Source organism: Oryzias melastigma, linkage group LG11, assembly GCF_002922805.2.
Source record: "Oryzias melastigma strain HK-1 linkage group LG11, ASM292280v2, whole genome shotgun sequence".
NCBI classification, from domain to species: domain Eukaryota; kingdom Metazoa; phylum Chordata; class Actinopteri; order Beloniformes; family Adrianichthyidae; genus Oryzias; species Oryzias melastigma.
The window spans coordinates 11788520-11806667 of record NC_050522.1 but is presented as its reverse complement, the minus strand read 5'-3'; the positions used below and the strand labels follow the sequence as shown (position 1 = coordinate 11806667).

At 43.3% G+C, this 18148-nt stretch overlaps 2 protein-coding genes across 5 annotated transcripts in view; both read right to left on the bottom strand.

The window, feature by feature from the left end:
• Window positions 1-1498: 1498 nt before the first annotated feature.
• Window positions 1499-10085, bottom strand: LOC112161495. 2 transcript variants are annotated; one of them, XM_024296661.2, is made up of 3 exons: window positions 9065-10085; window positions 8725-8826; window positions 1499-6801 (listed from the first exon to the last, which is right to left on the bottom strand). In XM_024296661.2, exon 3 carries the CDS (start codon window positions 6431-6433, stop codon window positions 2441-2443), a length of 3993 nt encoding a protein of 1330 aa, XP_024152429.1. In that variant the 5' UTR covers window positions 6434-6801; window positions 8725-8826; window positions 9065-10085; the 3' UTR covers window positions 1499-2440. The 2 variants fall into 2 exon arrangements, with proteins under 2 accessions (XP_024152429.1, XP_024152420.1); XM_024296652.2 differs by having other exon boundaries at window positions 9150-10085.
• A 1480-nt stretch (window positions 10086-11565) lies between these two features.
• Window positions 11566-18148, bottom strand: part of shisa7b (shisa family member 7) — a 45520-nt gene continuing 38937 nt past the window's right edge. For all 3 annotated transcript variants that reach the window (XM_024296674.2, XM_024296683.2, XM_036214267.1), the window contains 2 exons: window positions 16978-17359; window positions 11566-15925 (listed from right to left, as the gene is read on the bottom strand). In XM_024296674.2, coding sequence (XP_024152442.1) covers window positions 15481-15925; window positions 16978-17359 — 827 coding nt within the window. In that variant the 3' untranslated portion in view covers window positions 11566-15480. The remainder of the gene's footprint in view (window positions 15926-16977; window positions 17360-18148) is intronic.

Below are 18148 nucleotides of genomic sequence, written 5' to 3'. Positions count from 1 at the left end.
CAAAAAACTAAACAATAACAAATAAAATAAAAGCTAAATATTATTATTTACTTGAACACGAGCAACTTAAATGACTAAAAAGATACTTAATATTTATAATCTATATGTATATCTGAGACCCTTAAATGAGAAAAGTTAATAACAAACTAAAACATGAACAGAATTTTGTCAAAAAAAAGAAAGAAAGCAACAATAGTCAATTTTCTAAAAAAATAAATAAAAGAAAATCAACCTGTTTGAGATTTTTTTTTTATCCATTACAAACCCAATTTTTAAAACACATCTTTAAGAACATTAATTTGTATGAATTTTTTAAAATAAACAGATGACATCTTGGGGTCAATTTGGACCCAGCAGTGTTGTGGCATTCAGAAAAAAAAAAAAGAAAAAAAGGTGAAGCTCAGCAGCTCTGTCACATGTGTGCATGAACTATTCATTGTGAGACGTTTTATACTCACATCTTCCAGTCTTGGTGAACTCCTCCTGGCTTCTATAGCTGCTGACAGATGTCTCAATGCCACCATCTAGTGGTTATTTGTTGGTAATGCACTATGAACCCTTTGAATGGGCATATTAACTAGTTAAATGTATAGACATATGTATAACTTAAACACAAAAATGAAGAAATCAGTCAGAAAGTGTACGTTTCTCTGGTCTAAATAAATGTTTGCATTTAAATGTTTTATATTTACTTAAACTGAAAGAAATAAGCGGCCATTTTTTTTTAATTTACAGGACCCTTTTAGTAAATAGGTAAGAGGAATACATTTTTACATAAAGTGTGTAGGTTCTAGGTAAAAAGTTCTACATATAACTCGCCTTAAACTTTATCCTTGGACAGGAGCCCCAAACACATTGAGTGCAGCTTTAACTGTCTATCTTTAAAAGGGAATTTCAATATACTGACTAAAGTAACTAATAAATAAAAATAATAACGTATAGAATATTTGCCAAAAAGCTGTTTCCAGCCTTCTCCATAAGGTCAGGATTGAACCGGGAGCTAGACATTAGGCAGAAATAATAATACAAAAAAAAAATAAAAAATCCAAAACTGTTTTTACCCCATCGTAATAAATAGTCCACTGTACTGTGGTCATGTGGTATTTTCCTATACCTTTATTAATATATATATATTGGTTTTAATCATTTAAACACTTATTGCATATCCTGTTTTTGCTAACGGATGCACTATTACCTAGCAACAACATAATTATCATTTCCTGTTTTTAATGACTGAATAACGCATTTATAATTAACTTATTTTTTGTCGTAAATTTTATTACGGGAAATTGTTTGTGACAACAATAAAGATCTATCATCTTTTAAACCTTTTGACCCGTTAGATCACAGGGAAATCAAACTTGCATCTTAATAATACCAGAAGAAACATGAAAAGCATCAAAAGCTGTCCATCAACTTACATTAAATGGATGTTAAATCAAATTTAGAAAAAATCCCAATAGTCTTTTGTGGTATATAATCAAAATTTACAAGTATGAAACATTTCCATCTTATTTTATTAACAAAAATGACCAAAAAAATCCTTTCAGTGAGGAACTTTTCACATATTCAAAGTATTTGAAATTTTTATTTCACTTGAGGGTTTTCAACAACTCACTTTTAGGCAAAGAGGATAATATTTTAGTAATAATATTACATGTTTAGTTTGACAGAAAACAGAAGCACGTGTGGACAGGATCTATGCAGACGCTCTTCTGACAGAAATGGGGTGCAAAGTGTGCGGATGGAGAGAGGGAGGAAAAAAGTATTTGTCACATGGAAACGTGGACTCATCCCGCTGGTTTACGAAAAACTCATCCCCAAAAACCGCCTATGGGACACAAAACGTGGATGAAAGAACGTAAAAAAAATAAAACGGAATATATAATAAAATACTAAAATGTACAATACACTTTTCAAATTTGAACACATAAACAGTTTAAGTCGCCTTTAAAAAAATGACTAAAGTAGTGTACGTTAAAAAAGTCACAACACGATCTTTTTCTCTCCTTTTCATTTGATTAAACTCCGCTTTGTGACGACTCTTCTCATGAGCTACTTCCTGCCCCCCCAAAAAAATTCTAAAAAGTTTCCTTTACATTTGGGCAAATGTTAGCTTAGGTATAAAAAGTGAGTTTGGAGACGAGGACGACACAGTCAGACTGCGGAAAAAACGACAAAAACGTACGACGTTGATGCTGGAACACTGACGATGGAGTGCTTGCTTTCATTTCTCAAACCGAATGGTTGAGGAACAGCTGGGGGGGGTCACGCGACTGCGCTCTACTACCTCATGGGGTTGTATACTGGTTCTTAAGGAGGAGGCGGGGACGTCAAGCTACAGACTCCTCCCACAATCTCCTTATGATTTTTATTTTTTTTTTGTTCAAAACTTTTTAGTAAAAATCAGACATTAAAGACAAACTAGTCTAAAAAAGGTTCACTGGTTGTAGTCGTTGAGAACAGCCGATCTCTCAGGCGGGACCAGGCTTGGGACGGTCAGCTGGTCCGACAAACCGTGACTCGGCCTCATTTTTAATAGTCCCCCTATGCTGGAGCCCCCACCCCGGCAGGAGAAGTTGTGGCGCGTCAGGAGCTGGGGGCTCCAGAAGCGGCGTCGGCATTTGCGGCATTGAAAGGCAGCTTGTTTTAGATGGCGCCCCCGGTGCTTCAAAGCTCTGAACAGCGAGGAGGTCCGCCTCCCGCACACCTGGCACTGCAGGCGGGCGTGGCGGCCCGAGCTGCGGGGAGGGTGCCTGACCGCGTGGTGGACCAGCAGGAAGCCGCGTTTGGTGTAGGTGGTGCTGGGGCAGACGGGGCAGGGGAAGCGTTTCATGGAAACGTCTAAAGAGGTGAGCCCCGTGACTCGCACCGCGCCCCCGCACCAAGACTTCACCTTCATGATGCCCCCCTTTATCCTCAGCTGGGCCAAGAGCTTTTTCTGTTTGATCTGTGCTTGTAGTTTCCCCCTCTTCCTCCGTAGGATCATCAGCTTCCGGCGGGTGTCCTCGCTCAGGGGGACCCCCACCAGTTTGCCGTCCCTCATGATGCTGTGGATGACCACACGCCGTTTTTTCTTTCTCTGTTTCTGGGGGTGTCCGTGAGGCTTCTGAAAGTTTTTTGCACTGTAGTGGAAAGGATGCTGCAGCTGGTGCTCCTGTTCTTGCTGCTGCGGAGGAGGAGGTAGTGGTGGCGGCGGCTCGGACCCCCCCTGCTGCACGTGGGACGACGCGGCGTAGCTGGAAGCGGAGTCGTAGAAGAGCGGCGAGTAGCCCGAGGGCTGACTCTGGTCCACCCTCTGGCCGTTGCGGTCGATGCCGTGCTGGGACAGTTTGTGCCGCACTAAGCTATTGGAGTAGGCGAAAGCTTTGCCGCACACCTCACAGCGGAAAGACTTCTCCAGCCCCACCCCCCCGCCGTGAACAGTCTGTTGATGCGCCGTGAGGTGGAAGTAATGGCGAAACGACTTCCAGCACACGGTGCAGGTGTAAAGTCTCTGAGAGGGGGTGCCGGACGTCGGAGACTTCTCCTCTTGAGAGCAGGAGGAGAAATAGTTCTCCGAGTTGGCGACCTGGCTGATTGCGCCGCCTTTGATCCTCCTCCCCTGGCTGTCGATCTCGCCTTTTCTGTGTAACTTCCCGTGCCTCACCAGGCTCTGCGCGTACGCAAACAGCTTCCCACAGAGGTTGCATTTGTAGTTCTTCTGGCCCGAGTGCACAGTCAGATGCTTGGTGAGGTGGAACGGCTCGCGGAACATTTTGCCGCACACCTCGCAGGCGTGGGGTTTCTCGCCCGTGTGGACGCGGTTGTGCCGCCTCAGCGTTTCCGCCCTCCTGAAGCGCTTGCCGCAGATCTGGCAGCCGTAGGGCCTCTCGGAGCCGTCGCCAGGGGGCGCTGGGCTCCTCCTCCTCCTCACGATGGTGTTTGGGTCTCTTTTCTCGCGGGGCTTCCGCGGCCGCCGGGGTTTGGCGTTGGGCTGGCTGGGGTGCGTTAAAGGCATGGTGGAGCCGTTGAGGGTAGATGACGTAGACGAGGGCCCGCCCAAGTTACCAAACCCCAACCCCCCCAGCAGGCCTCCGATGATATCCCGCCGCTCCCCTTCCCGAGTCTCTGTGTTTATGTCACAGGAGGCGGCGGCAGCAGCAGCGATGGCCGACATGGCGCTGCTCGTCACCTCGTCCTCTGAATCATCCAACAGGGAGGACAGGGGGAGGTGGGGCTGCTGTGGTTGGTGGTGGTGCTGCTGGTTCTGGGGGTGTGGGTGTAGTGTTGGGGCTAAAGGGGCCTTTCGGAGAGTTTGGTTGGTGATTTCATTGGCGAGCGTGCTCTCTGAAGTGTACAGCGATGCGGTTTGCGATCGCCGGTAGTCGTCAACCACGCTGTTGTAAGGCGTCTGATTTTGGTAGCGATTTCTGGAAAAATCTGCGGAGTATTTGTTTTCCGTCGCCGCACCATCATTTGAGATCTCCACTCCATTCCCGCTGCTGGTCATTTTGCTGCTGCTCGGATTAGAGGACGGGGGTCCGCCGCCGCTCGCTCGGTTCTTGGAGCTGCGCGGCGGTTTGCCGCAGGCACCAGAAGCAGCATGGTTAAGGAGGGAGGTGCTCTCGCGGAAACAACGCCCACAAGCTGGGCAGCGGAAAGGCTTTTCGTCGTGGATCTTCTCGTGCCGCGTGAGGGACTCCCTGCGGTTGAAAGACTTCTGGCAGATGCTGCAGACGAAGGGGCGGTTCTCAGAGTGCGTGACGCTGTGCTGGATGAGGTGGCCTCTCTTTTTGAACCTCTTCCCGCACTCCCCGCAGCAGAATATCCTCTCCGGGCTGGGGGAGTTACAGTCCAACTTCCTGCTTTGGCTTTCTGGCGTCAGGCCGTGGCTGCGGAGATGCCGTCGGAGGCTGGACAGGTGGGTGAAAGTTTTCCCGCACTCGCCGCAGTGGTACAGAGGTTCTGGTTCCGGTTGCCCTGAGGAGCCATTAGTGTGACCATCTTGAGATTTGGGCAGCTGCTGGTTACCGTTGGCAACAAGCACAGAGGTGGAGTTTGAGGAAGAGGGGGCGGATGTGGAGGAAGAAACGGAGGACGAGACAGGCTGCTGCTGCTGCGGTGAAGGCGACAGGAGGGAGGGGTGCGGAGGTTCGCTCAGCCCAATGGTCCCGGACCCTCCCCCTACCAGGCCAGATGAAGCCGCCTGGTTGTGCGAGGAGGAGCCGGCGCTGTGGCAGCTGCTCAGCGTGTTGCTGCTGTCAGTCTTTCTTTGCGGCAGGTAACCAGCCATGGCTTTCTTCCTCCTGCTCCCCCCACCAGAAGCTGCCGAGGACGCGCTGTCACCCGGCTTCTCGTCTTTAGACAGCGACAGGTGAATGGGAAGGGGGAGGGGCAGACCAGCCTCCTGCTGCATCAGTGATGCGATCTGATTGGAGGAAAGCACTGGAATACCTTGGAAGTCGAAGCCGCCCAGCGAGGCGGGCTGGGGGGCAGGATGGAGGGGGTGGGGGTGGTGCGCATGGCTGTGCGGGTGGGATAAGGCGTGAGGGGTGAGCTGCTGCTGCTGCTGCTGAGACTGGGGAGCTGTGTGGCCGTGGGAGGAGTGGAGGGCTGGGGGTGGAGCCAGGGCGGAGTTCGCCTCCGTGGATCCCTGACTGAGGCCCAGACCCAGGTGGTTGTGGGTGCCTTGTTGAACGAGGAACTGCTCCAGGCTGCTGTTGGTGGGGACACCAGACAGGAAGTACTGGTTGGCGGCGAGCATGCAGCTGAACTGCTGGTGGAGGCTCCGGGGGTCAGACTGCCCCACCAGTGGGACAGAAGTGCTGCCAGACGGGTTGTTGGAGGCCGCCACAGAGGTGGAGGGAGAGGGCGAGGAGGAGGCGGCGCCCGGGGAGGGCTGGGGAACAGAGAGGCCGGGGTGCAGGGGTGGCGGTGGGGGTGCCGCGGTGACGCCTATCACCCCGGCGCTGCCTCCACCGCCGCTCCCGCCAAAGTCAAAGCGTCCCATCCCTGAATGGAGCTGCTCCTGAGCCAGCGCTTCAGCGGGGTGGAACGGTCGCAGGAACTGGGGGTATCCAGACGACGTGCCCCCACTTCCCGCGCTGCTGTTCATCTTACTGGACTTCCTGGAGCTGTGGGACGAGGACGACGACTGGCTCTGATGAGTGATGGCCGACGATGGGGCGGTAATTTTGGCAAACAGCGAGGAGGAATCGGCAAAAGCATTGCTGCGAGAGCTCTGCAGGGATCCCAGGCCCAGGCCGGACAGCAAGCCCCCGGAGGAGTCCGCCGACGGCTGGTGCTGCTGCTGCAGCTGCTGCTGATGCTGCAGCTGCACCTGCTGCTGGTGGCTCAGCTGCCGCTCCAGACCCAGCCCTTTGAACTGGTGGGCCTGGTGTCCACTTAGCATCTCTAAAATGTCCATGGGGTACTTGCTGAACTGAAACATCTCCCCAAAAGGAAGTGTTGTCACGCGTGCAGAAACTGTAGCAGCAGGAAGCAGCTGAGAGTCCCTTTCAAACTTTGGCAGCAGTTCACGCCAAACCTTCAATGAATTCCACCAGAATGTCGCCACATAAAGATTTGCTCATTTGTTTTCCACTCAAGTGCTTTGGGTTTTCTTTAAAGTTGGAATTATTCTACATAACAGTAAAAAATAAAGTCTGTAGTGTTTTTTTTAAGTGTTCCATGATTCAAAGTTGATTTATTTTCTTTAAATCAGCCGTCCCACGAAGTGAAGGGCATTCATCTTTTTTTAGTGGAGGAACCTTCAACTGTGTTTTGTTCCGTCATTGATTCTGCTGGACGGGGCAGAGTCTGAGGAAACAGAAGGACAAATAAAGAAATGTTAAGTTTCTGTAACTGACACATTGAAACAAAAAAAAGTAGAGATGAGTACCACACTTGTGTGTGGTACAACCAATACCATGTAACGCAGATGTCGGGCTTCATTTCAGACATTTCAATCACTTGCATTCTATTCAATTTTGCTATATATTTTTGGCCAATCTTTTTATCTTTTCAGCGATTGTTGGCGGGTTCATAAAGGAATGGGAGAAGCTGTGAGAGTGAGTGTAGCTTCAGTCAAAATGTCTAATGTTTGTACTCTGCACCACAAAAGATTCTAATTCAGCAACTGGATGGATGACAGTGTACAATGCTGTGAAAAAAGGTTGTTGTCGTGGCGATGAGAGTGTGAAAACTGAGCTGCAGCGCAGACCGTCAGAAAGCAGGAAACAAAGCATTTCAGACACATTTAAGTGCTTTTCTTCACTCTGTCACGCTGCTTCATCACACTTAAATGCTTTTAGAAAATTATATGTGTTGTTTTCCCTTAATAAAGCACCTGTTTTAGCACCGATCAGGCACCTGAACCATTTCCAAATAAAATCCGGATAAAATCCAAAGGGTACCGATCCCTATACATAAGTTGTTACCAAACCAGAGAACTTAAAGTCAGACTGAACAGAGTTAATAATTTACCCTAAGGTTAGTTATGATCATTTAAACACAATTTAGACTAAAAAATTACAGCTGTAAAGAAATAAATACCAAAATACCAAAATTCTCAATAATTAATTTAAGAATGGAAAACAACATTAGGTATGACAACAAAAAAGAGGGATTTTTTTTCTTTTAACATTATTGTACGTTTACTGACTGTTTATTTATGTATTATATATATATATATATATATATTAGCTTGTACTAATATTAAAGGTATTAGGTACTTCTTATCACTTCAAAACGATCATCTAAAAAAATAAAATATTGTTAGCAGATTTTTTTCAAATAATTTAAGTGCTTTTATGAGATTAATAAGTAAAAGAAACAACTGAGGTCTTAACACTGATCCTGGGTGAACACCACAAATGATTTCCAAACATTAAAATAGGGCATCATCTCTCTTTATAAAATGTTACTTGTTGCTACTGTTGGCAAAGATTTAAAACAATCTTTTTGTTCTTATAATAATCACTCTTTACGTCAGACGCTTTAAGGCAGGGGTGTCCAAAGTCAGTCCTAATAAATCTGGCCAGTGAAACCTACAATAATCACCCCAACCCTTTTTAATAATATGAAAATGATTTAAATTTTAAAGTCCCACTCCAATCATCTTTTGATTGATTTTAAAATAGTTCCCAGTTGCCTTTGTGATTATGCCGTTTTTAGACATTTTTCTTTTTTTTATATAAATGTTGCTTTCAAGACATATTTCTAGCAAAACGCCTGTAGTTCATTAGAAATTCACCTCTGAGTTGTGGGCGGGACTGGTAGCGTAGAGCAGAGTAAGCCTGCCTTCATTTCCCATCACTCTCTCCTGCTAGCTTACAAACCCTCACGCATCCAACCTAACATTAACGGTGCAGCAAAAATGGCAAGCAATATTAGGGCCATCCAGCCGTACAGTTAAAACATCTTTGTTATAAAGATGTGATAACAAAAAATAGAAACTTTCTAATAAAAAATGTTAATATATTTTGCTCAAATTTTTCCTTATTTAACACTCACAGAACTATTGCAAAAAATATTTAATTGCAATTAGAAGAAATATTCAATGTAAATATAAGGCTTCTGAGTTACACAGAAATAAAGCTGTGCATTCACTCTGATTTATTTCTATATTCCGGGTGCAGATCTAGCAATTCCTCTGATCTGTCATCTTAAAAACAAACAGTTGCGACTGTCTTCAAGAAGTAAACAGGGACCCTAGTAATCCCGTTTTTGGATGCAGCTTACCGGCCAAGTCGGATCCGGGGCTCCCTGTTGACCACCGGGCTTTAGAGAAATAAAAGTCTTCTCCGTGTGTGCACCTTCAACCAGAAACTTCAGCCGGACGATCTGCAGGGAGAACCTTTGGATCAGAACCGAGCAGACAGAAACCTGCTGCTAGCACCTGACAGCTAGCCAACATGCACGAACTACAATCAGCTCTAACGCTAATTTAACACCAATTAAACATATTTTAAATACTTTATCGGGTGCTTCCAGATATAACATAAATAAAACAACATTTAAATAAATATTTCTTTAGATTTTAAGAATTAATGAAAACATCATAGTTAGAAGGTAGTATTACCGTTAGCTTAGCCATTAGCTGCTGTTAGCCTGGCTGCTAGCTCTAGTAAACAGTCCTACAGGGGACGGCGTTTGTTTTTGTTTACCTGGAACCGCGTGCCATGTGCACACGGAACCCGCTCAGAACCACTGCCGCGCGGGTGCTAGTACTCAGACGGGGGTACGCTGCAGATGTGGGGTCTCTACTGGCAGTCCGTGGGGCCCTTTTCATCATCCATGGATAACACCAGAGGAAGGCCCGGATCCCCATCGGCCCGGGAGGGTTGCTTTTCGCTCACAAACGGATCCCGTTTCCGCCGGTTCGGTCCAATAAGTTCATCGCGCGACCCCGTGGCCCTGGAGCTAGTCCGGCTCCCCGCGCTTCCTCACCCTCGCGGCCGCCTTTGTTTTCTGTTTATCCCCGCTTTTCTCCCCGTTCCGCCCCGTTTAGCTCCCAGAGCCCCCCTCCGTGGACGACGGCTCCTCCAATGCTGCCAGCGGTAAAATGGTCGTTTCCTGTCAGCATAATGGTTCCGGGTAGAGCCAGGCACGGGTCGGCTGGTCCGTCCGCGAGCTCACCTCAGCAGATGGAGCGTGCAGCTCACGAGCGCAAGGAGCTGTTTGCGCGCGTGCGCGCACGACTGCTCTTCATTGAGGAGATGCGCGCGTGCATGTTAGAAAATGTTAATCCAGGTGTAATTCCTGATGTTTGCTTTTGGGATTTAGGGATTAAAAACTAAAAATACGAATGAAAACATCAAGAAAAAAAATGAAAATCTTCCATTTAGTTTACAGGAAAACAGCTGATCCAGTTAAAAAAAAAAAAAACTATTTTAAAGTTTAGAAAAAATGTGCTTTTCGTTTTCTCACAAAAAACATAAAAAATATGAATTAATAAAGGAAGAAATCGAATCCCGGCAAATGTCGAGCACATTTTGTTCACTTACCTTGAATGGAATCAAAACTTAAATGAAATGAGCTTAAAAATGTAAACGAAAATGTTCAAAACAAATCTTAAAATGCTAAATGTAAAGAAAAATGCAATTAAAGCAAACCGAAGCTGAATAAAACGTACTAACTAAAGCGCAACATACGGAAATAACAGAAAAAAGTAAAACACCATAAGAAAAGTATGGGGTAAGATAACTGTTAAAATGAAACAGAAAAAATTGTGTTGTATTTGGCTTTTTTTTTTTTTTTTACAACGTTGTGCACAAAGTATTAATTTGGGCACAACTTTGTCCATATACATGCACTTCATTTGACAGTTTTCTTACCCCATATAAAATCTTTGAAATATATATATATATTTGTCAATTTTGTTTTATAATTTGTGGTGTTTTAAAAATCTTTTTGTGCCTCATGAAGCTCTGTTCACACCACATTGGCAATTCAAGTGGCCACTTCCAATGAAAAGTTGATGTAAATGTTAACTTTAGTCACATGTAACTATGCTAAGTTTTTAACCACCATTTTTGGGGTCTGTGTACAAAACGCGTGACCATTGATCGCGGGTTGCCAGTTAAACCAGGTTAAGCTTTGACTCCGATTTGGTAGTGATGTATGGATTTGGTTTATCTGGTGAACCAGAACACGACAAGCTTGACGACATTTGTTTTGTCATTAAAAATAAGCTACAGGCACTCTCCTGACACCACAGTAATCTAAATCTGCCATTGCATGGATGCCAGCAGTGAACTGAACCGTTTCAGTTTTGTGTCCAAATTGGGACATTTCCCCTTATCTGACATTTTGCGCCAAGCCTCTTCCAACTGTACTAGTTGGAAGAGGTTTGCACAAGTGAACAGTAGACATTCTCTAGTAGAGTAGAAGGAGAAGAAGTAGCCCCTCCCTGGTTGTCCATGGTGAACACAATTGAAAATCATGCTTTCTTGAACGCACCTCAAACTCCCACTCCAATCATCTTTTGATCTTTTGCAAAAGTGTTTCCAGTGGTCTTCTGACTATTATTATGCCATTGTTGGCCACAATTAAAAAAAATCTGTTGTTTTCTAGGACATAGTTTCTGCAGAGTGGCAGGAGTTTATTAGAAATTCACCTCTAAGTAGTAGGAGAGACCATTGGTAAGCCTGCCCTCATTTCCCTTCATCCTTTTGTTTACACTCCATCCCACTAGCTTAAAGCCCCACACACTCAACCTAACTTTACCAGAGCAACAAAATTTGCAACTAATATTTGGTCGAACATTTTTAGCAAGATTCCAGCTCAGACGAAGAAAACAAAGACGCATATGGACTGCAAATTTTTTCAGCAGAATGGACCTTGTGGCCTGTAGATTGTCGATTTTACGTAACAAGCTTTTTCAAACGAAAGTTTTTCGTCTGCTCCGAATTCACAATGATTTTAAAATATATATGCAAAATTACTTTATATAAATGTCTTCCATCATGAGAAAAATGCTACAAAAACTTTAAAAATCCCTCCAAAAAACATAATTTTCATGGGAGTGTGTCTTTAAGGACCTCAAAAGCCCTACAAAGAAATCACACAAAAACACAACAATCATGTGGCATTTTTTCAAATTTATTTATATATTATCTTTTAAACAGTATGAGTTCTACAAACGCAAGAAATGATCACCAATAACAAAAAGGTAGCACGTCTGTCAGACCTTCATTGGGATTTTCTTGGAAATAGACATATAAGGGATGTTATAAATAATTGTATCATACAGTTTGAGGTATGCAGAGTAGCTTTGAGAATACAAATACACCCATGCCCCCCCACCCACCCACCATGGTTAACACACTCATACTCACGTACAGGCACACAGTTTCTAACCAGGGCAGCAATGAACATGGATCACAACAACAGGAAGAGGCCTTCAAAGGAGTGACACATCAAAAGTACAAATTAATTCCATGTCTATTTGATTTATCCTTTCATTACCTTGAAATAAAGGTCAAAGTTAAAAATTTTTGGTTCAATGACGTGCTAGAATTTCTTTTTTTCCCCCGTCTACGGGTACGGAGGTTTCATAAAGGAGTCTTATGACGCTGATGTTCAGGTCGAAACATTAACGTGTAAGAAATGCACGATTGTTTTCAGATCAACACCATCAAAACACAGAAACCATGCTAGAAATGGACCAGCTGTTTCACGTTTCACACACTGGAACTTCACATGAAAAGCCTTTAAACGATTTACACCGTCCTCGCTGGTGAACGAAACTCAATGAGAAAAGCGGCTCGACGTCCCCCTGAAAACGAAAAGACAGGAGCTGAAATGAACCTTTCACGGGTGAAGTGAGCAAACAACATTTCGGTGAGAATTACACTGAGAACTGATCGGGTTAAAACTCCTGGCATTCCAAGATAAAAGATGATGCTAGGAAGTTAGAAAAGCAGATGTGTGTGAACGCGACGCCTTCCCCATGCAGCCCACGGTTGGTCCTCAAATCAGCTCCTGGGGTTCACAGAGGAGATTTTTAAAACCTTTTGCCAACAAAAACAACATGAACAATTTAAATCACAATTAAAGTCACACAGTTTTAAAAAAAAGTGTTGATAAAAGTGTTCACCATTTTGATGACTTCAAACACAACAACTGTCCATTATGAAGCGTCATTCAGATTCAGGGGTATCCAAACATGAGTTTTCCTGTAGGTCATAACACAAACATTTTTACGCCTTTTTGGTTTTTCTTCTTATTTTGACACTTGGTGGAGCATTAGTTCTCCTTTATAACCAATCCAAAATCACATTTAAAACTTCAATAAATTTGAAAAAAAAAAAAAGCTTCATATTTATAATGTTGAGAAATGTTTGAAGCTAATTTTCTTTTCATTTGAGTTTTGTGGTGTCATTTAGATGCACAAAAACACATTTATTGTGGTTTCAGCAGTGTCAACGTCACATATTTAGTAAACTACTTAATTTTGTTTCATTTCTTTTTGAAATATTTTGGAAAGTGCAACATTTTCCATTCATATTTGTTCACTTTTAATAAATATTTTTTCAAAAGCCAACTTAAAGCTTCACTTTTCTGCATATTTTCTCACTAGATAAAGCGATAGTAGCAAAGTTAGCCATTTATAGATGGAATCTAGTCTTTTTAGTAGGGGTATAGAAACAAATCGATTCGGTGATATATCGCTATATTCCATCTGGCGATACTTGTATCGTTTTAAAATTCTAGCATAATGATATTTAATTAATTATTTGAGTGTCCTTCAACGTCTTATTTTTGTTTTCCACCTAAACCACTAGATGGCAGCACAACACACTGAGCCTCTTTGAGCGCCTTTGCACCGCGACCAAAACAGCAACAAGATCTCGCGAGAACCAGCTTGTGTTAAATGTTCAGTCAACCTCGTGGTTTTTGATGTTCTGAGACATGTACTTCTTCATTTTTACTTGGGATGGGTATCGAAACGGAATTCTGTGCCATGTTGCTGCCAGTATCATATAAAAATGCAGATTCGTAGCGGTTCATATAATACCGAGTGACGCAATGCAGTTGCGCTGCGGTTCATGCACGGAGCTCAGCTTAAAAAAATAGTAAAAAATTGTTCTGGTGTAGTCTTGGGATATATCCATAGACTGTATATCACGATACTTATCGTGAGGCATGTATTGGGAAACATCTTATCGCCAGACTTTGACAGATATCCAAGCAGGAAGTGGAATTATTATTATTATTATTTTTAGCTTACATTCTGCTAACTTATCAGTTGGTAGTACTTTTTTTTTTTAAATTAAAATGGCTAAAATTGTATTTTCTATTTATAGGTTTTTAAGGTCTAGGGTGTTAATATACACACTCTTTGTATTTATTTAAACTTAAATAATATATAAAATTTGATTTTTTTAAAATTAATTATAAATAAATTATTAAAAATTTGTCTTAGAATATCTAACATATTTAAATTTTGTTTGCTTCCCCACCGAATTTAGTTTTTAACATAGCGTTTTTAGTTCATGATTTTGTTTCCTTAAATGAAGATTAGTTTATTCTAGACAGTTCCAGATTATTATTTTTTTTTATGTCATGTATTTCAGCTTTATAGAAACGTTTATAGTTTACAAATTATATATATTTTTGGCCAATTCAGTATTTTATATACAAATTTATGCCGAATCAGCAGATTTTTTATTGGAAGAAACCAATTTTTCGTAATAAAAATGAATTATAAATAGGTAAATTATAGAAGCAAAAATACATTGATATCCTTTGATACCGGAGGCATTGCCGGTGATGCTTAAACGCCAAATCTTTAACATATTGTAACTCTTCAACCATTAACTCGATTGATGTAATTCCAATTACATCAATCGCACTGATAATTGAAAAGTTACGGTAAATCAAAGAACATAAACAAGGGTTAAAATGTATGTTTTTTTTTTGTTTGTTCTTGTTTTATATAGGGGAAAATGTGTTCATTTTTGCTTTGAAATTGTTGCAGTGAGGAAAGAGTGTAATGCATCACAACAGTATGGAAGCAAACACAACACAAAGTTTGGACACCCCTGCCACGATCAAACCCGTCCTTATGGAAACACCAAAAACTCCGGAGACCGAGAACCTCCCGGAAAGAGGTTCATTCAATAAAATATTTTACAAAATATGACATCGTTGTCGTCTCCTCTGCTTCCTCGACAATATCGAACATAAAGGTGCTTTTACATGTTACACTGAAGCTCCGCCCTCCCCGCCCCGACATACACGAGTACCTGTAGAAATATGCACGAGCATGCCTCCGACAGAAGAAATGAAAATGAGAAGCCGACACTGTACAGAGCACGGACACACAAAGATAATTCAGTTTAGCCCTTGGTGTGAAGTGTCCAATGTCCTGCCCCCTCAAACTAGCTTTTCTGTTCATAACAGGTGAGCGGCGGCAACGGCGGCGGCGCTCTCCAGGAGGGGTGACTCCAAACCTTCGGACCTCCACACTAAACAAACACTAAAGCGTTTCAACGACGTTTGTTCACAGGTTGGTATGAAAGGTCCGATTCTAAGCTTCACTAGTGTCCGACTCTGACTGCAACATCGTCACTTCGTCTCAGGAAAATGAGGGTTAACTGCACTTGGCTTGAAGGTGTGGACAGTGGCACTGTGATTATCCAATCACGTCTAGAGAAAGCAGCGACACGTCGGTCACACGTCCAGCTGTTTACAAATCGGCTGGCTTCAGGATGAATCCGTGTTCTAGGAAGTACAAACGAACTCCTACAGTTGGGCTCAGTCGAGAGAAATCCATACAAAAGAGCCTCGTTTGGTCTGGGACACCTTTAGAGTGAAAGAGCTCAACGCCGTCCTTCCATCGTCTCAAAGGAGAACCAGAGGGGGCCAAACTCTGCTTCCTGAAAAGTCTCGTTTTCTGCTCTTGTCTGATTTGTTTTTCTTCGGGGATCGGCTGAATTTTCATGGACACATTTCCTTTTGAGATGTTTGGTGCCTCCGAGGTTTCTGCTCCTAAACTGTCACCTCGTTCTTACTCCCAGTCCGCAGCCCCTGCCCGCCTCCGCCTCCGGGGATGAAGTGCAGCTGCTCGATGGTGTTCTGCCGCTTGTTGGCGAAGGCCATCCGACGGGCGTTGGGGTGTCCTCCGAGAGTCCCCGCCGCGCCGTGGGACTCCCAGCCGCTGCGCATCCCCATCCCGGGCATGGCGGCGGCGGCGCTGCGCTCGTGCTCGTGGCCCGACGACGGCTGGGAGTTCATCTTGATCATGTGGTGGCGGTCCATGGAGGGCGTGGCGCAGATGTTCTGCTGCGACTGGGCCTTCTGGTGGTGGCTGAGGCGGCCCATGGTGGGAACCATCCCACCACTAGCTCCTCTGTCCCCTGCCCCCATCAGGTGTCCCATGGTCATCAGCCGCTCGTCAAGGCGGTCCGGCGAGATCAGGAGCCGCTCGTGAGACCTGGAAGCAAAAAACAGCAATAAATGACTTACACTACAAAATAATTACTTTTTATTTAGCACTCCTGATGACTCAGCTTATTTTAAGGATCTTCTCCACTATATTTTTTATGATGGAGGACATATATATAAAAGAAAATGAAGCTTAAAATAATATTTCTGAGTATTTCTTAATTTAAATAACTGTTAAATCACATTTTTTGAAGCACCACTATGGTTAGTTTGTGGGTGTGAGGGGCTGTAAACTAGTGATTTACGGGGGACCAGAAGTGGGATAGGTCGAATGAGTCCAATTTCTAATGAACTACTGCCACTCAAGACTGATTAAAAAAAAATGGCTAAAAATGTCATAATCATAATTGAAAGACTGCTAGGAACACTCTTGAAAAAAAAAAAAAAAAAACGGAAACGGCGTTTAGACATTTTTTTTCTCAAAATAACTTTTTGCAAAATTGTTTGTTATTTAACATAATTAAGTTCATCCACATGAAGTACTTCTAAAAAAATATTCCGAGTTAAAAAAAAAAACATTTGTGAACATGAACAAATGAATTTATTTAGAATGCAATTTTTATATCTATCCACCAGATGGCGCCATTTCTTCACTGTGAAAAGTGCAGCAACATTTCTCACAGCAGTTTTCTGCAATGCAGCTCTGCTGCCTAAAAAGCAAACTTAAATATATATTTTTCCACAAGTAGCATCTGTGATGTTTCTAGTTTTTTCAGTTTTGTAAAAATAGAAGACGTGTCAAAAAGCACATATGTCAAATTCAAAAATGTTTTATCTATATTTTTGTGTAACTGTGTATGTATATCTTCAAAATTATTTTAGATTCATTTTAATTTCAATTTAATTTTATATATATATATATATTTTTTTTTCTTTCTTTTAGTTTTCTGATTTACTGATGTATTTTTTTGTATTTACTGATGTTTTTTGTACATAGAAAAAGAAGCATTATTGATTCATTCTAATCTTTCTAGTGATTTTAACTTTTCATAGACTGTCTTTCAGTCTTCATGCATGTCGGGTTGCAGTGCTTGAAATCACCTGCGGAGCGTCTGTGACGTGGAGCTCCTGCTGGTGCTCATCATGGCTTTGTAGTACTGGTGCTGTTGGTTCTTGGACAGGCGCGTCAGCGTGTTGCCTTCCCCGAGCGCCAGCAGCTGGTCCTGGGAGCGGACGCGGCGCGGCGGCCGGTCGAAGGTGGAGCTGGTGTAGGGCGCCTGCGAGGGCAGCGGGTACGGGTTCGGGGTGGACGCCGGGATGTGGAGGTGCGGGCGGGAGCCGTGGAGGGGCAGGGTGCCCCTGGAGCCCAGCGTGTAGTCGCCTCCCCAGGGCAGGTGGTGCTGGGAGGAATGGAAGGAGGGCGGGGCGTTGTTGGCACGCCGTTTGGAGGTGTAGTAGCCCGAGTACTCGTCCAGTTCTTTCTCTGGTTTAAAAAAAGACAAATGGATGAGATGAGAAGAGGAAACAGATAAACACAATTTCTTTTATAGATCCAGGGGTCGATCTTTTATGAAAGTACGACGATGAAAAGATATAGCGGAGGAGAAAGATGATCAGTTTGGTGAGCAGATTCAGTGTTTGTGCCGGTTGCTCCACTTTAATCTTCAAAGCATTTCCATGGAAGCAGCTCCCCAAGAGGCAATTTCAAGCTGACCTTTAACCACCCCCCCACCCAGCAGAGTTTGCTCCTTTGTCTCCGTTTCTCTCCTTCATTTCCTTTCCACGTGCTCAAGCTCTTGAGCTTCTCTCACCCCTCCATCACTCCTTCCTGCTGTTTAATGTCCTCCAGCAAAGCAAAATTATGGAGCTTTTTCAGTTAGAGCTGAACATTTACACCTAAATGTATTCTGTTCATGCTCATCTCGAGAAGATTGTAGTTTTTACTGTCTAATTAAGAATAAAGTGCAATTACACAGGATAAAAAAGGTTCAAGCGTCTCACAGAAGTTAAACACTCACATTTTTGGATTTGATTTTCAATCATTTCCTGTTTATTTGATGATTTTCCCTGCTTTTTGATAGGGAATTAATCCAGGATGTATTGATAAAATAAAATAAAATATGTATTTTATTGCACAATGTTCATGAAAGGCTCCAATTGATTGTTATGGAGGAGAAATTTAAATCAACGTCTTTCGTTTTTTGCCCTTTCAAAGGCATATGATAGCTGTCTGGCATGTTTTTAAAGTGGCTCAGGTTCTCTTCTTCTCCTG

Coding starts and splice junctions, on each gene's coding strand:
- LOC112161495 (XM_024296661.2), bottom strand. CDS start 6,433: ATGTTTCAGTTCAGCAAGTACCCCATGGACATTTTAGAGATGCTAAGT.